The sequence below is a fragment of the Nerophis ophidion genome, linkage group LG09 (assembly GCF_033978795.1).
Source record: "Nerophis ophidion isolate RoL-2023_Sa linkage group LG09, RoL_Noph_v1.0, whole genome shotgun sequence".
In the NCBI taxonomy this organism is placed as follows: domain Eukaryota; kingdom Metazoa; phylum Chordata; class Actinopteri; order Syngnathiformes; family Syngnathidae; genus Nerophis; species Nerophis ophidion.
Window position 1 is genome coordinate 57,687,363 of NC_084619.1, and position 26,536 is coordinate 57,713,898.

The window sequence follows — 26,536 nt, forward strand, 5'->3', positions numbered from 1 at the left end:
AAAGTTCTTACTTATATCTGTCGGTAAACTCGCCACGAAAGCGCTAAAACATACCGGTGTAGTGAGTTTACATTATTCACCCAAGGAACTTTGGAGAGTTCCGGTCGGACGGTCTTTCACGGGACACATTTCCTATGTTGTTGTTTCTGGATGAGGATTTTGCTTGGTTATTGATTGAAGTAAAGTCTGAATGTCATTAAAACCGTTAGCTCCATCTTTTGACACTTCTACCTCTCCCGTCCATAAACGCTACACCGCTACAACAAAGATGACGGAGAGAAGACGCTGCCAAAAGTGAGCTACGTAAATAAGACCACCCACAAAACGCCACATCCGTAAGTGACTGTCAGAAAGCGGTTTGAAGATGATCCATGCAAAGAACCACCATTACATGTTATGTAGCCCTCAAGGAAGTGTTTAACATTAAAAAGAAAATACAAATAATATGACTCTTTTATTGCGCACTATAATACCTGCCAACCCTCCCAATATTCCCGGGAGACTCACGAATTTCAGTGCCCCTCCCGAAAATCTCCCGGAGCAACCATCCTCCCGAATTTCTCCCGATTTCCACCCGGCCAACAACATTGGGGGCGTGCCTTAAAGGCACTGCCTTTAGCGTCCTCTCTCGCCTGAAAAGGAGACTATTATATATGTCTCCGTTATCCATAGGTTTATCTATAACCCATAAAGTAGGCAGGCACGGAGCTATTTCTCAGCGTGTGTCACGTTAATACTCTGACACACAACATCCGGATTTCCATCATGCATTGCGTCAAAACTACGGCAAGTACTAATGTCCAAAAACATAACAGGGACGAAGCAGAAGAACGAAGAAGAGACATGGCAACGACGAGTGAGAAGAAGAAGTATGCTTGCAAGCTCCAAAATGATTGGAAAAAAATAATTTCAGTTCATCCAGGACAGCTCGAAGGGGAAGGAGTATGCTGCCTGCAAATTTTGTAGCTCAGACTTTTGCATTGAACACGGTGGACGAACGGGTATACTCGTTCATGTACGGCTAAATATAAGAAATACTTAAAAATATATTTTTAAAAAATTGCAAATAATAATTAACTTAGAATTTCATGGCTGCAACACATGCCAAAGTAGTTGGGAAAGGGTATGTTCACCACTGTGTTACATCACCTTTTCTTTTAACAACACTCAATAAATGTTTGGGAACTGAGGAAACTTAATTGTTGAAGCTTTGAAAGTGGAATTCTTTCCCATTCTTGTTTTATGTAGAGCTTCTGTCGTTCAACAGTCCGGGGTCTCCGCTGTCGTATTTTACGCTTCATAATGCGCCACACATTTTCGATGGGGGACAGGTCTGGACTGCAAGCGGGCCAGGAAAGTACCTGCACTCTTTTTTTACGAAACCACGCTGTTGTAAAACGGGCTGAATGTGGCTTGGCATTGTCATTGAAATAAGCAGGGGCGTCCATGAAAAAGACGGCGCTTAGATGGCAGCATATGTTGTTCCAAAACCTGGATGTACCTTTCAGCATTAATGGTGCCTTCACAGATGTGTAAGTTACCCATGCCTTGGGCATTAATGCACCCACATACCCTCACAGATACTGACTTTTGAACTTTGCGTCGATAACAGTCTGGATGGTTCGCTTCCCCTTTGGTCCGGATGACACAATGTCGAATATTTTCAAAAACAATTTGAAATGTGGACCCGTCAGACCACAGAACACTTTTCCACTTTGTATCAGTCCATCTTAGATGATCTCGGGCCTAGAGAAGCCGACAGCGTTTTTGGATGTTGATAAATTACCTTCACTTTGCATAGTAGAGCTTTAACTTGCACTTACAGATGTAGCGACAAACTATATTTAGTGACAGTGGTTTTCTGAAGTGTTCCTGAGCCCATGTGGTGATATCCTTTAGAGATTGATGTCACTTTTTGATAAGGTGCCATCTGAGGGATCGAAGGTCACGATCATTCAATGTTAGTTAACGGCCATGCCGCTTACGTGGAGTGATTTCTCCATATTCTCTGAATCTTTTGATGATATTATGGACCGTAGATGTTGAAATCCCTAAATTTCTTGCAATTGCACTTTGAGAAGCGTTGTTCTTAAACTGTTTGACTATTTGCTCACGCAGTTGTGGACAAAGGGGTGTACCTCGCCCCATCCTTTCTTGTGAAAGACTGAGCATTTTTTGGGAAGCTGTTTTTGTACCCAATCATGGCACCCACCTGTACCCAATTAGCCTGCACACTTTTGGGATGTTCCAAATAAGTGTTTGATGAGCATTCCTCAACTTTATCAGTATTTATTGCCACCTTTCCCAACTTCTTTGTCACGTGTTGCTGGCATCAACTTCTAAAGTTAATGATTATTTGCAAAAAAAAAAAATGTTTATCAGTTTGAACATCAACTATGTTGTCTTTGTAGCATATTCAACTGGGTTGAAAAGGATTTGGAAATCATTGTATTCCATTTATATTTACATTTAGCACAATTTCCCAACTCATATGGAAACAGGGTTTGTATGGTTATTTTATTGCTTTCAAGTTCTACATCTTTACAAGTTCTTGTTTCACTTTGCGTCGCAGGCGGCGTGTCAACACCGTGAGACGCAGCGATCCCTGCCGTCTGCTGATGCCTGATGTCACTTAGCGGCGTCTGCATGCGCGGTCACACGTACATGCACACAGACGCCCGCACCCCCACCCCACTCCCTCCGCGCGATTACAACAGTAATGCGATATTTCCTTTTGTATGTTAATGTGTATTATTTTTCACGCTACATTCTCTCTCTTCTCCTGTTCCAGCCTTTTGTCCCCACACCCGCACATTGTTCCATCCTCTCCACATCTCCATTTACATAATTGAACTTTTGATTGGACTTTGCTTCCTGCTCTCTGCTCCCATGCAGGCGGCGTTTGAAATCGGAGGCGTAGTTTCATGGGTAAGATGACGTGTTTTTTTTTTTTTTTTGGTCCTCTTTGTTGTTTTTTTTATTCTTTCTAATGAAAAGAGGCCAAGCGCACATTAAGCAATCCGTTTGTTTGGTTAAGGGGTGCAATTAAATAATTGAGCGTGTTGGTCGTTGGAGTGTAGCCAATCAAAATGCAGCTTTTCAAAAGCCTGCTGGACGGCCCGCTGAAGTGAATATGCAACTCAAGTCTGTGTGCGTGAGTTGGATAAAGGTGTTAACGTGTGTTTGCTCACCTTCTTAGAACTGTCCATTATAGCACAACACTGCATGATTTTCTATGGAGTGTACATGCATTAGACTGACAGTATATGCATGTACAGTATGTGTGTGTGCGTGTGTGTGTGTACGGTCTTGTGTTGCCGTAGGCTCCTTGAGCGGATTACAAGTTTTAAAGAGTAGCAGATTCAACACCTCCTCAAATCTGACACACTCTGACACCGCTTTGAAGCCATGAAAGTGAGATTGGAAAAAGACACGGAGGCGCTCTCCTCTCGCCGCCGCGCATTGGCGGGCTTATGTCGTTGGCTTTGAGGCCCGTTAACTTTCCGTTCAAGCGTTATGGCCCAGAGTGAGAGGCAAAGCTGCCACTTTAAACTAGTTTTTTTTTTTTTTTTTTTTTTAAACCAGCTGTTTTTTTTTTGCTACCACTTGCATCACATGTGTCAAACACCTCATTTCATTTGGAAACAATATGAGTCAAAGAAGTACTTTATCTTTTCATCCTAAATGTATTCGTTCTTTCCTTCTTGACAAAAAAAATACATGTACTGCATGCAATTGCATTTTTTTTAATTTAATATTTCTAATATTGGAACAAGTATATCATCGTACATTACATTTTTTTCTTAAAATGAAAATACATGTACAGTACAGACCAAAAGTTTGGACCCCCCTTTCCCATTCAATGGGTTTTCTTTATTTTCATGACTATTTACATTGTAGATTGTCACTGAAGGCATTAAAACTATGAATGAACACATTTGGAGTTATAAATGATAAATGAATGATAAATGGGTTGTACTTGTATAGCGCTTTTCTACCTTCAAGGTACTCAAAGCGCTTTTGACACTACTTCCACATTTACCCATTCACACACACATTCACACACTGATGGAGGGAGCTGCCATGCAAGGCGCTAACCAGCACCCATCAGGAGCAAAGGTGAAGTGTCTTGCTCAGGACACAACGGACATGACAAGGTTGAACCAGGGACCCTCGGGTCGCGCACGGCCACTCTCCCACTGCGCCACGCCGCCCCCGAGTTATGTACTTAACAAAAAAGGGGAAATAACTGCAAACATTTTTGTTATTCTTGTGTCTTCAAAATAGCCACCCTTTGCTCAGATTATTGCTTTGCACACTCTTGGCATTCTCTCGATGAGCTTTAAGAAATAGTCACCTGAAAGGCTTTTCACTTCACAGGTGTTAAAGTTTTGATGCCTTCAGTGACAATCTACCATGTAAATAGTCATGGAAGTAAAGAAAACACATTGAAATTAGAAGGTGTGTCTAAACTTTAGGCCTGCACTTTATGTAGGAATCTGTAATAATAACATTCATATTAATTATGTCATGTTTGTTACGTTGTATGAATTTTGGTTGGGAAGTATTGTTGGTATAATCTGTAATAATAAGAGCTATTATTTTAGTGTTTCCAAATAACAGAACAAATATCATGACCGTTTTTTTTGTTAAATTAAAAAGCAGTATCTTATAGACTTATGATTTTAAAGCAAGTTATCCATTAAATCTTACAGTGTAATAATGACAATAGATATTACGGTAAAAAACAATAAAATACTGGATGCTCGGTCGCCAAAATTTTACAGTTTCAAAAAACAGTGGTACCATTTTTCCATTTACACTAAAACGCCGCAAAAACAACAGCTCCTTGTTATCTTGTCATGTTTTATATATATATATATATATATATATATATATATATATATATTTACACCTATATATATATATATATATATATATATATATATATATATATATATATATATATATATATATACCGTATTTTTCGGACTATAAGTCGCAGTCTTCTCGACTTATAGTCTCGAGAAGACTATAAGTCGACTTTCGCGACTTATAGTCCGAAAATACGGTATATATATGTATATGTATGTGTGTGCGTGTATATATATGTGTGTATATGTTTGTGTGTATGTATATGTGTATATATATATATATATATATATATATATATATATATATATATATATGTAGGTATGTATGTATGTATGTATATATATATATATATATATATATATATATATATATATATATATATATATATATATATGTGTGTGTGTATATACATATATGTGTATATGTATATATAGTTATATATGTGTGTGTGTGTGTATGTGTGTGTGCGCGTGTGTGTGTGTGTGCGTTTGCGTGCGTGCGTGTGTGTGCTTCTGCTTGGTCTCACACTTGCTAAAAGTACATTCTAGATAATAATTAATGCATCTTTCACTTGGTAGTAGACAAATGTGGCCATGAACCGACAGGCTGGTCGACTTTCACGTAGCGATAAAGTGATTGAATATTCATCCAAACGAAATTATGTAAGCGTTTGTCGGTCGACATTTCAGCGAGAGTGGAAATACGACAGTAAGTGTTTGTTTTATTAAGATTTAATGGTTTAGTACCTAGCAATGCTGCAAATGTTGGTGTCACAAATAAGCTACTTCCTTTTAGCACTTGGCTTCTAAAACGTATTATTCATCCTCTTTGTGTTCGGGTTAAAAAAATATATGGTCCTGCACTGCAAAATTAAATCTAAATAAGAATATATTTCTCGAACATGGGTGATATTGGCTTATTTTCTGTCTGATAAGATAATTCTTCTCACTAAGAAGATTTCATGTCAGTGTTTTACCTGTTTTAAGGGTTTTGGTCCTAAATCATCTCAGTAAGATATTACAGTTTATTGCTGAGATTTTATGACCTATATTGAGTAAAACATGCTTGAAACTAGAATATCAACTGTTGCAAAGCTGTGTCATGAACACTCACAAGTATAAAATTAATTTTTTAAAGTAATAATTTCTTATTTCAAGCATAAAAAAAAAATCATGACTGTGACACAATTGTGTCTCATATTAAAACCGATGACAGCCAAATGGACTTTGCTCTTTTATTTTCAATGAAACAATAGGAAAGTACAGTAGTAGTACAGTTGTTATTAGTGAGAATGTACTTATTTTAAAGTATTTTTGGGTTCATTGAGGTTAGCTAATTTTACTTGTTTTGGAAAGTCTTGACGAGCCAAATGTTCCTGTTCGATTGGCAGATAATTTTGCTTAGTTCAGATAAAATACCCCTCATTTTTGTATTTTTGAACACTGACTTTTTGCAGTCTGGATCATGAATTTTCCCAAAGTATTCGTTGTTGGCTCTCACAAAGTCTGCTTGATTAGCTGATGTTGATGGGGAAGGGATCTGTGTTTCCTTCTGCTACTTTACCATGAATTGATTAACTTTGACCCTGACTTAAACAAGTTGAAAAACTTATTCGGGTTTTTAGACCTCGTGACTGGCTTCATTATTTCTCAAAGGGGCACAGGGATCTCTATGACTTTGATACAATTTTGATCATATCTATTTATTGGCAAACTTTGGAAGTCTTTTTGGTGTCATAAATCAGATATGTATGATAATAGCTTCAATATGGAGGCAACTTGTTTTTCCACTCTACTGGTACTGTAAGACCTTCCACTGACCTCCATTTTGTAATATGCTGCGAGTCAATGGCCGCAAATCCAAAGTCATTTTGCTGACACGTGCAATGCTTCTCCTGACTGCAACAGGAAGCTGCATTCCCAAGGTTTCCTCCTATCTTGTCGTTCAGGTATTGTGGGAAGCTTAAATCCCCAACCCCCCTCCCCCCTTTTCTGGCGCTCTCCCTCCATTTTCGGTCTTTCTTTGCCCAGTCGGATGTATGTTGTTGACACGGAGGCACGGGGAATAATGGGTTTTCTTGTCGGCGGTTGTATTCCTTGGCCCCGCCTGTTCGGCGTGTGTATAATAGTAGCGGAGGAGGTTATGTGCCACTGATAGTAATGAAGGTTGCCTTTTTCATTTTTTAATGTGGAATGTTGGCGGGCCGCAGCATTGCTTTGCTAATCCTACCCTCCAGCCCAGCTAGCTCCACGCCTGTGTGTGAGTGTGTGTGCGCGTGTGTGTGTGTGTGTGTGTGTGTTACAGTGACACAGACTGATAAAAGACACACACACTTGCGCACAATCCTGCAGGCAGGACCCTGCTGTAAGTTAATGCCGCGCATTTTGGCTCCTTGTAAGAATTTCGCTCCAAATGAAAGGCTGCTGTGAAAGTAGACATGGTGTTTGTCCCAGATTTGATGCCGTTGTCTGCCGGAAGAGTTTGGACTTGACATCTTAAAGGGATCACAACAGTTTTAGGTTGTTTCGAGAGCGGCGGAAAGACCAGTTGTGATGGCCCACTCTCATATGACTGGAGGATCCCTTGATTGCAGTGACATCTAGGGGTGTAACGGTACACAAAAATTTCGGTTCGGTACGTACTTTGGTTTAGAGGTCACTGTTCGGTTCATTTTCGGTACAGTAAGAAAACCACAAAATGTAAAATTGTTGGTTATTTATTTACCAAATTTTTTAACAATGACTTTATCCTTTTAACATTGGGAACACTATAATAATTCTGCCCACGTTAATCAACATTACACTGCCTCAAATTGTTGCGCAGATTTAAAAAAAAGACAAAACTTTTCTTCTACGTATAAAAAGTGCAGCATTAAACAGTTTCAAGTCAAATCATCATGCTTAATTTATCACAGCATTTGGGAAGCCTGTAGTTGATTTTTATTATGTAAATTTTATATTTTCATCAACATGTGATAGTAGGGACCCTGCCATTCAAAGCTTTTCTGTCCGTAAAAAACACACACACACACACACACACACACACACACACACACACAACACAATTAGCTAACGTTACGCTAAAAGCCAATTAGCCTTCACATCAAGCCAGAACTGCGAGCCAGCTGAGCTGCAGTTTAAGTTTCTAGAAGGTCAACGGGCTCATAGTGATGTTAGTAGTAGTTGACTGGGAGGTGTTTATTATCATTTGGGGAGAGTACGCTGCCTTATGCACACCTGCTAAACACCTATCTGTTCGATGCTGAAGCATTTACTACTTGTGCTCTGAATACGCACTGCTGATTTGCTGTTACCGCTATATATGTAACCAATCAGATGGTTGTGTGGGTGGGACAATGCTGGGTGCTGAGACAGAGGCAGAAAAAGCAAAGCAGCTTAAGACTTTAGGTTAGAAACTCGTTCGGTACACCACCGTATCGAACCGAAACCCCCGTACCGAAACGATTCAATACAAATACACATACCGTTACACCCCTAGTGACATCTGAAATCCACACTTTGTCCCTGTTAGAGTAGAACACAAGCTAGGGTTCCTTAGACCAGTAGTTTGTTAACCATAGGGCTAGGGTCCATTAGCGGCCTGCCAAAAAATATTCTCAACTGTGTTACTCGGTTGTAATACACTTTCCCACCACTTGTGGCAGTAATGACAATATTAAACAAACAGGAGGAGTCTGGAGCTAAGGTCTTAAAAAAGTTTCTTAAGTGCAAAAACATGACTAAAGTGGTGAAGCTTGTAAAGTTAAAGTTAAAGTACCAATGATTGGTATCATCCAAAACTAATGTAAAGTATCAAACAACAGAGGACTAAGTGATTATTACATTTTAACAGAAGTGTAGACAGAACATGTTAAAAGAGAAAGTAACAGTAAATGAACAAGTAGATTAATAATTAATTTTCTACCACTTGTCCTTAATTATGTTGACACAATAATAAAATGAGAAATGACACAATATGTTACTGCATATGTCAGCAGACAAATTAGGAGCCTTTGTTTGTTCACTTACTACTAAAAGACGAGTTGTCTTTTATGTTCATTGGTTTATTTAAAGACTTAACTGCAAAAAGAAACATGTTTCATCCATCCATCCATCATCTTCCGCTTATCCGAGGTCGGGTCGCGGGGGCAGCAGCCTAAGCAGGGAAGCCCAGACTTCCCTATCTCCAGCCACTTCGTCTAGCTCTTCCCGGGGGATCCCGAGGCGTTCCCAGGCCAGCCGGGAGACATAGTCTTTCCAACGTGTCCTGGGTCTTCCCCGTGGCCTCCTATCAGCTGGACGTGCCCTAAACACATCCCTAGGGAGGCGTTCGGGTGGCATCCTGACCAGATGCCCGAACCACTTCATCTGGCTCCTCTCGATGTGTAGGAGCAGCGGCTTTACGTTGAGCTCCTCCCGGATGGCAGAGCTTCTCACCCTATCTCTAAGGGAGAGCCCCGCCACCCGGCGAAGGAAACTCATTTCGGCCGCTTGTACCCGTGATCTTATCCTTTCGGTCATGACCCAAAGCTCATGACCATAGGTGAGGATGGGAACGTAGATCGACCGGTAAATTGAGAGCTTTGCCTTCCGGCTCAGCTCCTTCTTCACCACAACGGATCGATACAACGTCCGCATTACTGAAGACGCCGCACCGATCCGCCTGTCGATCTCACGATCCACTCTTCCCCCACTCGTGAACAAGACTCCTAGGTACTTGAACTCCTCCACTTGGGGCAGGGTCTCCTCCCCAACCCGGAGATGGCACCCCACCCTTTTCCGAGCGAGAACCATGGACTCGGACTTGGAGGTGCTGATTCTCATTCCGGTCGCTTCACACTCGGCTGCGAACCGATCCAGTGAGAGCTGAAGATCCCGGCCAGATGAAGCCATCAGGACTACATCATCTGCAAAAAGCAGAGACCTAATCCCGTGGCCACCAAACCGGAACCCCTCAACGCCTTGGCTGCGCCTAGAAATTCTGTCCATAAAAGTTATGAACAGAATCGGTGACAAAGGACAGCCTTGGCGGAGTCCAACCCTCACTGGAAACGTGTCCGACTTACTGCCAGCAATGCGGACCAAGCTCTGACACTGATCATACAGGGAGCGGACTGCCACAATAAGACATTCCGATACCCCATACTCTCTAAGCACTCCCCACAGGACTTCCCGAGGGACACGGTCGAATGCCTTCTCCAAGTCCACAAAGCACATGTAGACTGGTTGGGCAAACTCCCATGCACCCTCAAGAACCCTGCCGAGAGTATAGAGCTGGTCCACAGTTCCACGACCAGGACGAAAACCACACTATTCCTCCTCAATCCGAGGTTCGACTATCCGGCGATATTCGAAGAAACATGTTTAATGTACCCTTTTTTTTTTGTTAAAATAAAGTTAAATGTACCCTTTTTTGTTAAAATAAAGCCAATAATTAAAGTTAAAGTACCAATGATTGTCACACACACACTAGGTGTGGTGAAATTTGTCCTCTGCATTTGACCCATCACCTTGTTCACCCCCTGGGAGGTGAGGGGAGCAGTGAGCAGCAGCGGTGCCGCGCCCGGGAAACATTTCTGGTCATTTAACCCCCAATTCCAACCCTTGATGCTGAGTGTCCAGCGGGGAGGTAATGGGTCCCATTTTTACAGTCTTTGGTATGACTCGGCCGGGGTTTGAACTCACAACCTTACCGAAGTCAGGGCGGACACTCTAACCCAGTGGTCCCCAAACTACGGCCCACCAGCATTCGTGATCTGGCCCGCGGGAAGTCCCAAATTAAAAAAATAATAATAATAATACATTTTATTTATTTATTTATTTTAAGTTTGTCCTTCCTAATCCATTTACTACCGCTTGTTGCTTGTTACTCTCAGAGTCTCCTAGCCGCTCAGGAAAATCACATTGTCTAAAAATGCATTTTCCAATCGATGACATGATATCATATACAGTGGGGCAAAAACGTATGTAGTCAGCCACTTAAAATGATGACAGAGGTCTGTAATTTTCATCATAGGTACACTTCAACTGTGAGAGACAGAATGTGAAAAAAAATCCAGGAATTCACATTGTAGGAATTTTAAAGAATTTATTTGTACATTATGGTGGGAAATAAGTATTTGGTCAATCATTCAAAGCTCTCACTGATGGAAGGAGGTGTTGGCTCAAAATTTCACGATATATGGCCCCATTCATTCTTTCCTGAACACGGATCAATCGCCCTGTCCCCTTAGCAGAAAAACAGCCCCAAAGCATGATGTTTCCACCCCCATGCTTCACAGTAGGTGTGATGTTCTTGGCATGCAACTCAGTATTATTCTTCTTCCAAACACGACGAGTTGATAAACAGACAATTTTAAAACGCCATTGACTTGTTTGTCAAGTTTAAAATCACTCTCTATAGTGACACCAAAGCTGGTGACTTTACTCATTTTAGCCTCGCGTAATTGTATGTACATTCATTTTTCATCAGTTTTTATGAGTCTCAGTATATTTAAATATTTATTTATGTAATGAGTCTGACCTAAGCCTTGATAATCTTTGTGATTGACACATGCTTTCATTTCATTTGACAAGGTTCATCCTGTTAAACTGTAAAAAGGTTAGATATGTACCATCAAATACCATTAAAATCAGGAGTAAAATTACTAATTAAATGTTAATACGCTATAGCTCGGTTGGTAGAGCAGCCGTGTCAGCAACTTGAGTGTTGCAGGTTCGATCCCCGCTTCCGCCATCTTAGTCAATGCCGTTGTGTCTTTGGGCAAGACACTTAACCCACCTGCTCCCAGTGCCACCCACACTGGTTTAATTGTAACTTAGATATTGGGTTTCACTATGTAAAGCGCTTTGAGTCACTTGAGGAAAAAGCGCTATATAAATATAATAATTCAATTAATAATTCACTTGAGTGGGTACCCTCTGTAGTCGAAAAGTTGGGCCCCAGTTTTTGAGGTACCAATTTAGCTTCTTTCCCCGAGGTACCCCTGGAGATTACTCTCTGCAGTTAAGTAAAGCGACGGCCAATATTTGAGAAGTTGTGTTCTCAAGTCCATACATTTTCTACCGCTTGTCCCTTATAGGTTCTCAAGTGATTCCTAAATTGCAAATGATTGCCTACTTGTTGGAATAAGCACTATTGGCTCAGTCCCACATACAGCAGTCAAGTGAGCCTGTCCCGCTGGTTATGCCTTGTGTGTGTGTGTGTGTGTGTGTGTGTGTGTGTGTGTGTGTGTGTGTGTGTGTGTGTGTGTGTGTGTGTGTGTGTGTGTGGCTGTTGTTTTCCCTCCGGCCGATGCGTGTGTTTTCCGTGGGCTAGGGTGCTAGGTCTGTGGCCCCCGCAGCGCGCCATGTGTCTAATTGCTATAATAGCACCTGGTGTCTAATCCCAGGTAATTAGGGTGCTAAAATTAGACGGCTACTTTCCACCGTCACTTGAAAGAGCCGGAGAGGGAAGGCCTGGAGAAAGACCACTCCACACCTCAACACACACACACTTAATAATACACACACACAATGCAGCTCAACCAACCAGTCATGTTCTTTTGTGTTCATCACCTGTATTGTGTTGCATTCGTCAGTGACGTGTTCCTTGCTGGATCGCCATATAGATTTGTATTCCTTCCGCTTCAGTTTATTTGGGCGGCACTCAGACGTTGTCGAAGCCCCAAAAACGTGTCTGCAGAAGGTATGGGGAAAGGTTAAGGCCCTCTTTTAAAGATGAGCCGGAAATGTCAAGTGTCTGCCCCTCAGGCTCCTGCTGCCGTCTCCCTGTACTCAGACAGCCATAGGGGCCTTTCTTTTACTCAACACACACACACACACACACACACACACACACACACACGGGGCACAAAGGTCATGAGCTGCTAGTAGTGACTGCCTCCAGTCTTTCATCTTGGCACTTGTGACGTCTCGTGTTCACTGGTTGCACTGTAAAACGAAAGTAAGCACATTAAAGGCCTACTGAAATGAGATTTTCTTATTTAAACGGGGATAGCAGGTCCATTCTATGTGTCATACTTGATCATTTCGCAATATTGCCATATTTTTGCTGAAAGGATTTAGTAGAGAACATCCACGATAAAGTTCGCAACTGGAGAAAAGCCCTGCCTCTACCAGAGGTCGCAGACGATGACGTCACATGTTGATGGCTCCTCATATATTCACATTGGTTTTAATGGGAGCCTCCAACAAAAACAGTTATTCAGACCGAGAAAACAACAATTTCCCCATTAATTTGAGCGAGGATGAAAGATTTGGGTTTGAGGATATTGATAGCGGAATCCCGGAATTCACATTGTAGGAATTTTTAAGACTTTATTTGTAAATTATGGTGAAAAATAAGTATTTGGTCAATCATCCAAAGCTCTCACTGATGGAAGGAGGTTTTGGCTCAAAATCTCATGCTACATGGCCCCATTCATTCTTTCCTTAACACGGATCAATCGTCCTGTCCCCTTAGCAGAAAAACAGCCCCAAAGCATGATGTTTCCACCCCTATGCTTCACAGTAGGTGTGGTGTTCTTGGGATGCCACTCAGTATTCTTCTTCCTCCAAACACGACGAGTTGCGATTATACCAAAAAGTTCTATTTTGGTTTCATCTGACCACACGGCATTCTCCCAATCCTCTGCTGTATCATCCATGTATCCATTTTGGTAAAAACTCAACTCGTCGTGTTTGGAGGAAGAAGAATACTAAGTTGCATCCCAAGAACACCACACCTACTGTGAAGCATGGGGGTGGAAACATCATGCTTTGGGGCTGTTTTTCTGCTAAGGGGACAGGACGGTTTATCCGTGTTCAGGAAAGAATGAATGCGGCCATGTATTGTGAGATTTTGAGCCAAAACCTCCTTCCATCAATGAGAGCTTTGGATGGTTGACTAAATACTTATTTTCCACCATAATTTAAAAATAAATTATTTAAAATTCCTACAATGTGAATTCCTGAATTTTTTTTCACATTCTGTCTCTCACAGTTGAAGTGTACCTATGATGAAAATTACAGACCTCTGTCATCATTTTAAGTGGGAGAACTTGCACAATCGGTGGCTGACTAAATACTTTTTTGCCCCACTGCATATGAATATATACCGTATTTCCTTGAATTGCCGCAGGGCATATAGTATGCGCCTGCCTTGAATTACTGCCGGGTCAAACTCGCTTCGCAAAATAACTAGCGCATGCTTAGTATTACCGCCTGGTCAAACTCGTGACGTCACAAGTGACACTTCCCCTGTCATCACTTTCAAAATGGAGGAGGCTGATTTCCATACTGGTAATTTGAAATCGCATAAAGGGAAGAAGATTAAAAGCTATTCAAATTTTTACTGCATGCCTTTGGTAAGTGCCGAGGTGAGAAGAGGTTTTAAAATAATTAGCCCATGCTTACTTTTACCGCATGCCTTAATTAGCGCCCCGGCGGCAATTCAAGGAAATATGGTATATACACATATATTTATATATATGTATGTATTTATATAAATGTATATGTATACATGTGTATATGTATCGATAAAAACAGTCCATACATATGTGTGTATATATGCATAAGTATATACACACATGTATGTAGACATTGTTATGTATATACAGTGTATATATACAAATGTATGTATATTAATATGTACATATAGATATATTAGGGCTGTCAAGGGGATATTTTTCTAAATCAGATTAATCCCACTCTAGACCTGTGATTATTCATTATTAATTACATGTTATGTGCTTCCTAAAAAAAAAAAAAATATATATATATACAGTATACACACACACACACCCTCAGCTATTGCGATTTCTAATACAATATAGCGTACAGTTCTAACATAATCTGTCAGTAGACTACACATAGAAGCCTTAAAATCTACGACATTGGTTGACGGGGAGAAGACGCTGTTGAAGTGGAGGCACGTAACTAAGACCTCCCACAAAACGACGCACCCTGATGAGATGGTCAGAAAGCAGCTTGAAGATGGTCTGTAAAACATAATGTATGCAACATTTTGACCAAAGAATCACCTTTATGTAGACCACAAGGAAGTGTTTTAAATGTAAAACAAAAATCACAACATGACCCCTGTAAGAGTCTTAATAATCTACTTTATTGTCCTTCCCGGCTCATTTGTGAGAGTATACAGTATATATTCATCCCCAGCGCAACAATGTGTTATGCACGTGTAGTAGCGGATAGAGGCCAACAGAGGGGGCTGGGTGGCCACAACTCTGCTTTTTTTTATATACACAATTGAAGCTTTGCTGCTGCCATGTATCTTCCTCAAAAACTGATTTTCCCTAAAGATCATCATCACATGAATCACATATTGCTCATCACTAACCATCACTAGCCATTTACCAGATTGATGGCATGCCAAGAAAAAGAGTGCAATAGTTTTGATCCTGCTGGCTGCACCAGGAAGAACAGTGTCCCTCTGTTATCAAGGATTTTAGGGATTTGGAGAGAGAGCGATGGAAAAGGGTCCACGTGGCGAAAGCTTTGGACCCTGATAAGACTTCGGAGGCGGAGCTAATTAATAAGATGTTTACATTAGCCACGCTCAGGTGCTTCTTTGTGAACGCTTTCAGCATCTGCTCGTCTGCTAATACGCACTCAGCGGCTAATTGAAGACTTGATGTTGTCGTTTAAGGGAAAGATCAAGTACTGTACGGGCGAGATGTACAGTGTGGAAAAGGGAGCGGTAAGAGTGACTGTTTGTGTGTCTCATGCTTTCCTTTCCTCCCCTCTGCTTTGCAGCCCAGCCCGGTGCCCAGCCCGGTTCTGGGAGGGAAGCCCAATGCCAGCCAGTCGCTGCTGGCCTGGTGCCGCGAGGTCACCAGGAACTACCGCGGAGTGAAGATCACCAACTTCACCACGTCCTGGAGGAATGGCCTGGCCTTCTGCGCGCTGCTGCATCACTTCAGGCCCGACGTCATGTACGACACACACACACACACACACACACACACACACGCTTAGAGCATGTCTTTCAAATGTAAACAAGCCATGTCATGCTAGGAAACACAATTGTAGAGATTTTGACTTGCAGCGTAAAGAGCAATAATAGTCTGGAATAATTGCACCCTTAATTTGAATGTAGTACTATAACATTTTTATTTTCATGCGCTTGAAAAATTATTTTACGTTATTTCATTTAAAGGCCTACTGAAATGAGATTTTCTTATTTAAACGGGGATAGCAGGTCCATTCTATGTGTCATACTTGATCATTTCGCGATATTGCCATATTTTTGCTGAAAAGATTTAGTAGAGAACATCCACGATAAAGTTCGCAACTTTTGGTCGCTAATAAAAAAGCTTTGCCTTTACCGGAAGTAGCAGACAATGTGCCCATGACGTCACGGGTTGTAGGGCTCCTCACATCCTCACATTGTTTACAATCATAGCCAGCAGCAGCTTGAGCTATTCGGACCGAGAAAGCGACAATTTCCCCATTAATTTGAGTGAGGATGAAAGATTTGTGGATATAATGATCTTGAAGATGTTATTACACACATTTAATATGATAATTCTGGAAAATCCCTTATCTGCCTATTGTGTTAGTGTTTTAGTGAGATTAAATAGTACCTTTAAATGTGGAGGGGTGTGGCCACGGGTACGTGTGTTGACCCAGTGTCTTTGGGGCAAGTCACGCTGCTGGAAGCTCCGCTGATGTCACTGATGTCGCCGGTAGAGCAAACTTTTTACCACAATTTTCTCACCAAAACTGCTGGTTGACATTTGGTCGGGATCCATGTTCGCTTGACCGCTCTGATCCATAGTAAAGCTTCGCCTTCGGCAATTTTAAACAAGGAAACACCGTGGGTTTGTGTGGCTAAAGGCTAAAGCTTCCCATCTCATTCTTTCTACTTATACTTCTCCATTATTAATTGAACAAATTGCAAAAGATTCACCAACAGAGATGTCCAGAATACTGTTTGATTTTGCGATTAAAGCAGACTACTTATAGTTTGGATCGGGCTGGAGAATAATGTCCGCTACAACCCGAGACGTCAAACGCACGCGTCATCAAACGAGTCATCATTCCGCGACGTTTTCAACACGACACTTCGCGGGAAATTTAAAATTGCAATTTAGTAAACTAAAAAGGCCGTATTGGCATGTGTTGCAATGTTAATATTTCATCACTGATATAAAACCTATCAGACTGCGTGGTCGGTAGTAGTGGGTTTTAGTAGGCCTGTAAAATAAAATACATAACATGAATGTGAAAAACACATTCATAGCTTTTTACTGACCTCCCTGTATGTTGTAAGATGTTTTTAAATCTTTAAGCCAGGCCTGTCCAACGTGCAGGGCACATTCTAAAAACACAATCAAAAATGTTTAAAAAATAAAAAAAATTTGGGCATAAAGAGCAGAAAAGAGAAAATGTAAGGATAATTTAATGAAAAAGCAGACTGTATTTAATTAAGTACCACTGATAGTAACACACATACACAAGGTGTGGTGAAATTACTCTGTGCATTTAATCCACACCCTGGGAGGTGAGGGGAGCAGTGAGCAGCAGCAGCGCTCAGGAATCATTTTGGTGATTTAACCCCAAATTCTAACCTTTGATGCTGAGTGCCAAGAAGGGAGGTATCCATCCATCCATCCATCCATTTTTTTAGCGCTTGTCTCTTTTTGGGGTCGCGGGGGGTGCTGGGGCCTATCTCAGCTCCATTCGGGCTGAAGGCGGGGTACACCCTGGACAAGTCGCCACACACTAGGCCCAATTTAGTGTTGCCAATCAACCAATCTCCAGGTGCATGTCTTTGGAAGTGGGAGGAAGCCGTTGTACCCGGAAGTAATGGGTCCCATATTATAGTCTTTGGTATGACTCGGCCGGGGTTTGAATTCACGACCTACCGATCTCAGGGCGGACTTTCTAACCACAAGGCCACTGAGCTCAGTTTTTTAAATACGGACTTTAGAGCGCACCGAGATATAAGATGCACCTACTAAATTTTAAAAGAAAAAATATTATTCCATTTTAGCAGATATTTATGTTGCGAAATGTGTTTTTTGCAGAGTAATATTCTGTTCATTTTTATTTACAAACCTTCCAAACAGTGTCTGTAACAGGGCAGTGAAACGGCTGATCAAACAAAACAGAATTCATCGTAATGGTTCTTAGCTAGCTCTCCAATTAGCTAAACAGACTCAATAACTCCACGGTGAAGTTTTGGTGAATTCACTTAAGCGAAACAATACAAAAATAATGCAATTGTATGGCATTATTACTAATACAGACACTCTTAAACATATGAGCATGTTAGCTAATGCTAACAACGCTAGCGTCATTACGTTACGATAGCGTGTACAAATATGCATGAAAACACTCCTACAGACATCACACATGGGATGGTTTAGTAAGTATAAACAGTTTTGGTATATTGTAAAACTCACAAATGTTTCTTGGAGTGGTGTATGAAGAGTCCATACTAGTAGAAACGCTATGGAAAGCTAGAGGCCTAAGTGACACTTTGGTTGGGGGGAAAAAAAAGCACTGCTGGTGAATAGAAGGTCATTGCAGCACCCGCATTAAAAAATAAAAAAAATAAAAATTTATTATTATTATAGCCACCAGCGAAGAAAAATCTATAAATTAAACATTCTGTCTTATAAATCGCAGGGCTCAAAGTGTAGGAAAAAAGTAGCGGCTTATAGTCTGGGATACATATAACTTATTGAGCTGAATTTGGCTTTTTATTTATTTATTTATTTTTTTACAAAATATCTTATAGGCATTCTTAATTTTTTTGGAACTATATTGAAATATTAAGGGCTGGTATTATTCACATTTACGCACTAAAACAAATCCAATGTGGTTCAACATGTTTAAATTAAATAAATATTAAGACAAAAACAACTTTGTGGTTTGGATCAGGGGTTCCACCCTGTCCACAACATAGGGGCCCCTGGTCCACGTAAATATGAACATTGAATTAGTAATCTAACTTTTGATTTTAATCATATTCAATAATTATAGCTAAGCTACTTACAGTTCAAACCTTGTCAAAAGATATCAATGCATGTGTTAATCACAAATATTATTAATAAGGCTTAGGTCAGGCTGACTAAAAAAATAAATACTAATCAAATGCAATACAAAAGAAGCGACTCTTAAAAAGTGATGAAAAATAAATGTACATACAATTAAACAGTGATAAAATAAATTCTTTGGAACTTAATAATAATAAAAGTATATATGATTCTCAAATAAACTATCATACCATAACTGGTGGAAAATTCTATTAAAACTGAGTACCACATCTGTGAAGCAGATACTTTTATGCGGCCCAACAGAAACGAAAGGAAGTGTCTTTAAATCAGTGTTTCCTAACCAACAGAGGGCCGCCCAAAAAATCTGTGTTTCTCAGCTGTGGTCCCTACGGGTCACGGCAATACTCACTTGTAATACACTTTTTCACCACTTGTGGCAGTAAAGACAATATCAAACAAAGAGAAAAAGTCTGGGGCTAAAGTCATAGAAAAGTTTAAGCGCAAAAAATATGACTAAAAATGGTGAAGCTTGTATTTTTATTTGCGTTTGAATTTTATTGACTGTTAAGTCAAAATAAACTTGTGTTATTATTCAGTTGGAATGTATTAATTTTAGCACTGCCTAATTGTATACACATTTATTTTTCATCCGTTTTTTGAGTGCCTTGCAGTGTAATTGATCAATATTTTTATTTGTAATCAGCCTGACATAAGCCTTGACAATCATATTTGTGATTAATACATGCTTTCATATATTTTGATATGGTTAAACTGTTTTGATTGATTGATTGAAACTTTTATTAGTAGATTGCACAGTTCAGTACATATTCCGTACATTTGACCACAAAATTGTAACACCCGAATACGTTTTTAAACTTGTTTACGTCGGGGTCCACGTAAATCAATTTATGGTAAAGTAGCTCTAAGTAGCTTCAATATAATTATTGAATATGATTAAAAGCAAGAGTAAGATGACTACCACATTTTTCAGAGTATAAGTCGCACCTGCAGAAAATGCATAATAAAGAAGGAAAAAAACATATATAAGTCACATTTTTGGGGGGAAATTTATTTGATAAAACCCAACACCAACAATAGACATTTGAAAGGCAATTTAAAATAAATAAAGAATAGTGAACAACAGGTTGAATCAGTGTATGTTATATGACGCATAAATAATCAACTGAGAAGGTGCCTGGTGTGTTAACGAACATACAGTATTATGGTAAGAGTCATTCAAATAACTATAACATATAAAACATGCAATACGTTTACCAAACAATCTGTCACTCCTAATCGATAAATCCCATGAAATCTTATACGTCTAGTCCAGGGGTGCCCATTACGTCGATCGCGAGCTACCAGTCGACCGCGGGGGTCTGTCAGTCGATCTCCAGCCAGGCTTTTTAAAAAAATAGACCTAAAAATTAGTGATCATCAATCTTCACCAAGACGTCACTTAAATGACATTCACGGTACCGGAGGGTCTTGTGAGATGACGCTGGCTGCTGCAAGATCATTATTATGAAAATATGACCGAGAGGAAGGCGAGAAACACTTTTTATTTCAACAGACTCTCGCGCCGTACCTTCCGTCAAAACTCTAAAGGCCGACTGCACATTTCCTATCTTCACAATAAAAGGCCTGCTTCATGCTGCCTGCGCTAACTAAATACAGAGTCTCGGAAAACTGGCGTGCACAAGCGATCCCTCGGAAAGCTGGCGTGCACATAACTTGTGCACGCCAGCTTTCCGAGACTCTTATTTTGTTAGCGCAGGCAGCATGAAGCAGGGCTTTTATTGTGAAGATAGGAAATGTGCAGTCGGCCTTTAGAGTTTTGACGGAAGGGATGGCGCGAAAGTCTGTTGAAATAAAAAGTGTTTCTCGCCTTCCTCTCTGTCATTTTTTCATAATAATGAACTGGCAGCAGCCAGCGTCATCTCACAAGACCCTCGGGTGCCGTGAATGTCAATCAATCAAGCTACGGAATTTGCCGCCAATGTTTTTCTTGTAAAGTGTATGGAAGCAGGATGAATTAGATGCCAAAAACCAACCACTTTCATGTGGTATTGTACAGAAAGGACAACTTTTTTTCACCTCCATTTGAAAATGTGGGCGTTATCATCATTACTGTCTGATTCCAATCAATGCAAGTCATCAGAATCAGGTAATACACCAACTTATATTCTTGTCTTTGTGAAAGAAAGACATCTATATGTGTTACACATGCTTGTATTATCATTAAACACATTTAACTTGTTTACAAAAATGTCTCTTTCAAAAATAAATAAATATAAATGATATATATAAATGAGGTAGATCCCCTCGAGTTGGTCAATTGAAAAGTAGCTCGCCTGCAGAAAAAGTGTGGGCACCCCTGGTCTAGTCTCTTACATGAATGAGCTAAATAATATTATTTGATATTTTACGGTAATGTGTTAATAATTTCACACATAAGTCGCTCCTGAGTATAAGTCGCAGCCCTGGCCAAACTATGAAAAAAAACTGCGACTTACAGTATAGTCCGAAAAATGCGGTAATTCAGTATAAATATTTGAGTGGAACAGTCAAAAAAAGTAAAAACCCCAGCTTTAAATGATTATTATTTTCCTTTACTATTTTTTTCCGGCACTTAACATACTTAGAAAGCAAATGTACGTAACTATAACGTGTGCATGTTCATCATCGACGTTATACAGTAATATCCTCGTGAAGTCCACCACGTTGCCCTTGATTTGGCAGATTTTTGTGGGAATTTTATCAGTAGAACCAATAAAATAAAAATAAAAACCTTGCTCGAAATATGTCTTCGTCCAAACATGGTACACACTTTGCAAAGGAATATCGCAAAATGTTCACTATTAGGCCTGTGCAAATGTGTTTGTGCACGTCAGTCGACTGTGTGTTATTTTTACATATTTTTCCACTCTATTAGCCCTCTTGATTACGCTGCTCGGAAATTGCATGTTACATTGCCATGACATGTGACGCATACTTAAACACACACTTTCTCTCTCTCTCTCTCTCTCTCTCTCTCTCTCTCTCTCTCTCTCTCTCTCTCTCTCTCTCTCTCTCTCTCTCTCTCTTTCTGGGACCCCCCCACTGTTCCACCAGAGACTACAAGTCGCTCAATCCTCAGGATATTAAAGAAAACAACAAAAAGGTAAGAGGCAGCCACCGCTGAGCCCTTCACATCACTTAGCTCCCCTCCCTTCCGCTGCCGCAATTGGCCTTATTTCCAGATTAATCCCTAAATAGTATGAGTGTGTGTGTGTGTGTGTTGAAGAATATGATGGCCGTTTTCATTAGCGCCGCCACCCCCCGCTGCTGGAGATGGATGTGGCCGTGTGTGGTCACCTGGCAGAGGTGAGATGGTCTCTTAACGCGGCCGCCTGCCGAGAGCTTACACAGCAGCCCCCTCCGGTGTGTGTTGATGACTTGTGTGTGTTTATAAAAGAGCGGGTTTGTTATTTGGTCGGTAATTAGCGTGTAGCAGCTGTAATCCACACAGCCTTTTTGCACACACAAGGGCACGCTCAAACGGGAGCACCAAAGATGGCGGCGACAAAGTCATGTACATATTGCTTTTTATCACCGAGTCACGTACGAATCGGGATTCTCATTCTTTCCGATTCCAAATCAATTCGGAATTTTCAACAACAAATAGTTTAAAATTTTATAAACTTTTTTTTTTTGTAAGATTGAATTCTTACAACACATTTTTAGGCCTTCTCCATGCAACCAGAAGGAAATTACTAACCTGTAACCTTAATTATTTTTATTTTTTTTTTGTTTCATTATAATTATTATACCAAACAATCCGTTACGAGAATCTGTTTCATTGTTGTTGATGGGGAAGGGATCTTTGGTTCCTAGCCCGAGGTCACACGATCACGTGATTGGCTTCCTCATTATTTCTTAAAATGGCTCGGAAATTTCTGTGGGATTGGTACTATTTTAATGATTTATATTCAGGCCTCAAATTTTTAAGCTTTAGTGTCAAGGCAAGTGTTGCCTTAAAGGAGGGCTCATATTTTAGGGCACCAAGGCAAGTTGTAAGGTCAGTAAGTCAAACATTTTCTTTCGAGGTAGGGGCTTGGGTTAATCCTAACTCCTATGTATATGTGTATATATATATATATATATATATATATATATATATATATATATATATATATATAGATCGGTTGGTAGAGCGGCCGTGCCAGCAACTTTAGGGTTCCAGGTTCGATCCCCGCATCTGCCAACCTAGTCACTGCCATACTGTCCTTGGGCAAGACACTTTACCCAACTGCTCCCAGTGCCACCCACACTGGTTTAAATGTAACTTAGATATTGGTTTTCACTATGTAAAAGTGCTTTGAGTCACTAGAGAAAAGCGCTATATAAATATAATTCACTTCACTTCACTTTTCCGTCATTGCAAGAAGCGCTGCTGCGCGTGCGCCATCTTTGGAGGCGCGGTTTCTGCTGCGTCAACAGGAAGTGAGCAATGTCACTTGGAATAAAAGTCAGCTTCCAGTGCAGCCAATTTACCATGAATTGATTAACGTGGACCCCGACTTAAACAAGTTGAAAAACTCATTTGGGTGTTACTATTTAGTGGTCAATTGTGCGGAATATGTACTGTAGCGTGCAATCTACTAATAAATGTTTCAATTAATCAGCTCCACTATTCTGCACATAAAATCCAAAAAATAGCCATTCAAAAAGCGCCAAAAATACTCCATGTACATTTGGCGACTTGAATATTAACCAAGAATTAGTGATAGTTTTATTATAAACGCTAACGCAGACAAACTATTTTTCACTTCCAGGTGTCCCTATGTTTACATCATCGAGTGGTTTGCTGCTTCCTCGCTTCCCTGCTCCCTGCAAGTTTGTTGTAAATCGTGCCGCAAGTAGAGGGCTGACATTATAATGTGACAAATTGGTAAACTTTGACAGCCGTTTTGAATCTGTAACTGATGAGGACAACACAAAAAAACACTTGTCCGTCCCCCGACCCTGTTTCTGTGCGAGGATTGTGAGTCTTTTTTTCATCTAAATGGGAATATATGAAAATCCTAGCAGTCTGCATCCTAATGACAGCAGACCTTGTACAGTAAGTGATGTTTTATCATGTTTGTTGGCTCCCATAATGTCTGCAGTGAGTAATAATCAGTGATGGAGAAAAAGGATACATTCTTGAAATTAATGTTTAAAATGATCAAAATTAGTAAATATGAAATGTTATCATAAATGTTACTACATTACATATACACTTACATCATCTACAGTACAGGCCAAAAGTTTGGAGACACCTTTTCATTAATTGTGTTTTCTTTATTTTCAAGACTATTATTGTAGATTGTCACTGAAAGCATCAAAACTATGAATGAAGACGTGGGGTTATGTACTTAACAAAAAAAGGCGAAATAACTGAATACATTGCACACTCTTGGCATTCTCTCGATGAGCGTCAAGCACACTTGTGAAGTAAAAACTATTTCAGGTGACTACCTTGTGAAGCTCATCGAGAGAATGCCAGGAGTGTGCAAAGCAGTAATCAGTGAATGTTGTCTGTCGATCTGTTTTGGCCCTGCGATGTGGTGGCCACTTGTCCAGGGTGTACACCGCCTTCCGCCCAATTGTTGCTGAGATCGGCACCAGCGCCCGCCGCGAACCCAGAGGGAATAAGCGGCAAAAAATGGATGGATGGATAAAACATGTTTTCAGTTATTTCACCTTTTTTTGTTAAGTACATAACTCCACATGTGTTCATTCAAAGTTTTGATGCCTTCAGTGACAATCTACAATGTAAATAGTCATGAAAATAAAGAAAACGCATTGAATGAGAAGGTGTCCAAACTTTTGGCCTGTACTGTATATAAACGGCTAATGGAGGTGTTTGGATGATTTTTAGGGGATCTATAGGCAGAATTGAAGGTCTTCCGTAGGCTCCATTGTAAGCGAACATTTGATCGCATTTATTTAATAATTAGAATGCATTTAAAAAATACATCCCTCATCTTGTCTTCCATAATGACAGTGAACGAAAATCCCCCCCAAAAAAGTGCAGTTCCCCTTTAAGGCTGGTGATGTGCAATTTCTACAAAAACTGCTCATTTTGGGATTGAAAAGACATGAATTTTCTGGTTTTCCCACAAATAAAAAAAAATATTTAGGCTTTAAATTTGCAGAATTGCAGGAATTTGGAAGGTCCATAGTATTTTTAATTACGTTGACTATTTTGGAGTTAAAAAGGTCTACCCGGTTCTCTTCAGAGAGAGTACACTGCAAAAACTGAAATCTAAGTAAGATTAAATATCTCAAACAAGGGTAATATTTGCTTATTTTCTGTCTGATAAGATAATTCTTCTCACTAAGCAGATTTTCTGTTAGTGTTTGTTTTAAGTGTTTTGATCATAAATCATCTCAGTAAGATATTACTGCTTGAAGCTGAGATTTTATGACCTATATTGAGTAAAACATGCTAGAAACTAGAATATCAAGTGTTGCAAAGCTGTGTCATCAACACTCACAAGTATAAAACTACTTTTTTAAAGTAATAATTTCTTATTTCAAGCTTGAAAAAAAAAATCATGACGTTGACACAATTTTGTCTCATAATTAAAACCGATGACAGCCAAATGGACTTTGCTGTTTTATTTTCAATGAAACGATAAAAAACAGGCATTCATATAGAAGTACAGTTGGCACAGTACAGTAAACGGACAGTTCTTATCTAAACATTTCACATGTGACATTTCTAACAATTTTCAACAGAAATAGTTCATGCACATTCAGATGAATTCTTCAAAATTACAATTAAAAATGTTTTGACCGGGGGCCGGGCTGTGTACATGCGCACTAACTGACTGAAAGAGCACACACTTGACGCAATTATGTCATGTTATGGATGAGAATATGCATTTTTAGACAATACGATTTGCCTGAGCGGATAGGAGACCCCGAGAGTAACAAGCGACTGTGTTGGATCCATTGTGGATTGAACTTTCACAGTATCATGTTAGACCCGCTCGACATCCATTGCTTTCCTCCTCTCTAAGGTTCTCATAGTCATCATTGTCACCGACGTCCCACTGGGTCATTATTGTCACCGATGTCCCACTGGGTGTGAGTTTTCCTTGCCCTTATGTGGGCCTACCGAGGATGTCGTGGTGGTTTGTGCAGCCCTTTGAGACACTAGTGATTTAGGGCTATATAAGTAAACATTGATTGATTGATTGATTGTTCCCTTTCCATCCATTTTCTACTGCTTGTCTCTTTTGGGGTTGCTGGAGCCCTATTTCAGCTGCATTCGGGCGGAAAGCGGGGTAGACCCTGGACAAGTCGCCAACTCATCGCAGCGCCAACACAGATAGACAGACAACATTCACACTCACATTCACACACTAGGGACCATTTAGTGTTGCCAATCAACCTATCCCCAGGTGCATGTCTTTGGAGGTGGGAGGAAGCTGGAGTACCCGGATGGAACCCATGCAGTCACGGGGAGAACATGCAAACTCCACACAGGAAGATATGAGCCTGGGATTGAACCCAGGACTACTCAGGACCTTCGTATTGTGAGGCAGATGCATTAACCCCTGTTTCACCGTGCTGCCCCTTGTTGCCTTTCCATTAAAGGGGAACATTATCACAATTTCAAAA

The 26,536-nt window shown here is 40.3% G+C and overlaps 1 protein-coding gene across 6 annotated transcripts in view; it reads left to right on the forward strand.

Annotated features, from left to right (window-relative positions):
- Window positions 1–26,536, forward strand: part of ehbp1 (EH domain binding protein 1) — a 360,301-nt gene that overhangs the window by 154,172 nt on the left and 179,593 nt on the right. For all 6 annotated transcript variants that reach the window (XM_061911324.1, XM_061911326.1, XM_061911325.1 and 3 more), the window contains 2 exons: window positions 15,630–15,808; window positions 21,995–22,043. In XM_061911324.1, the coding sequence (XP_061767308.1) occupies window positions 15,630–15,808; window positions 21,995–22,043 (228 nt within the window). The remainder of the gene's footprint in view (window positions 1–15,629; window positions 15,809–21,994; window positions 22,044–26,536) is intronic.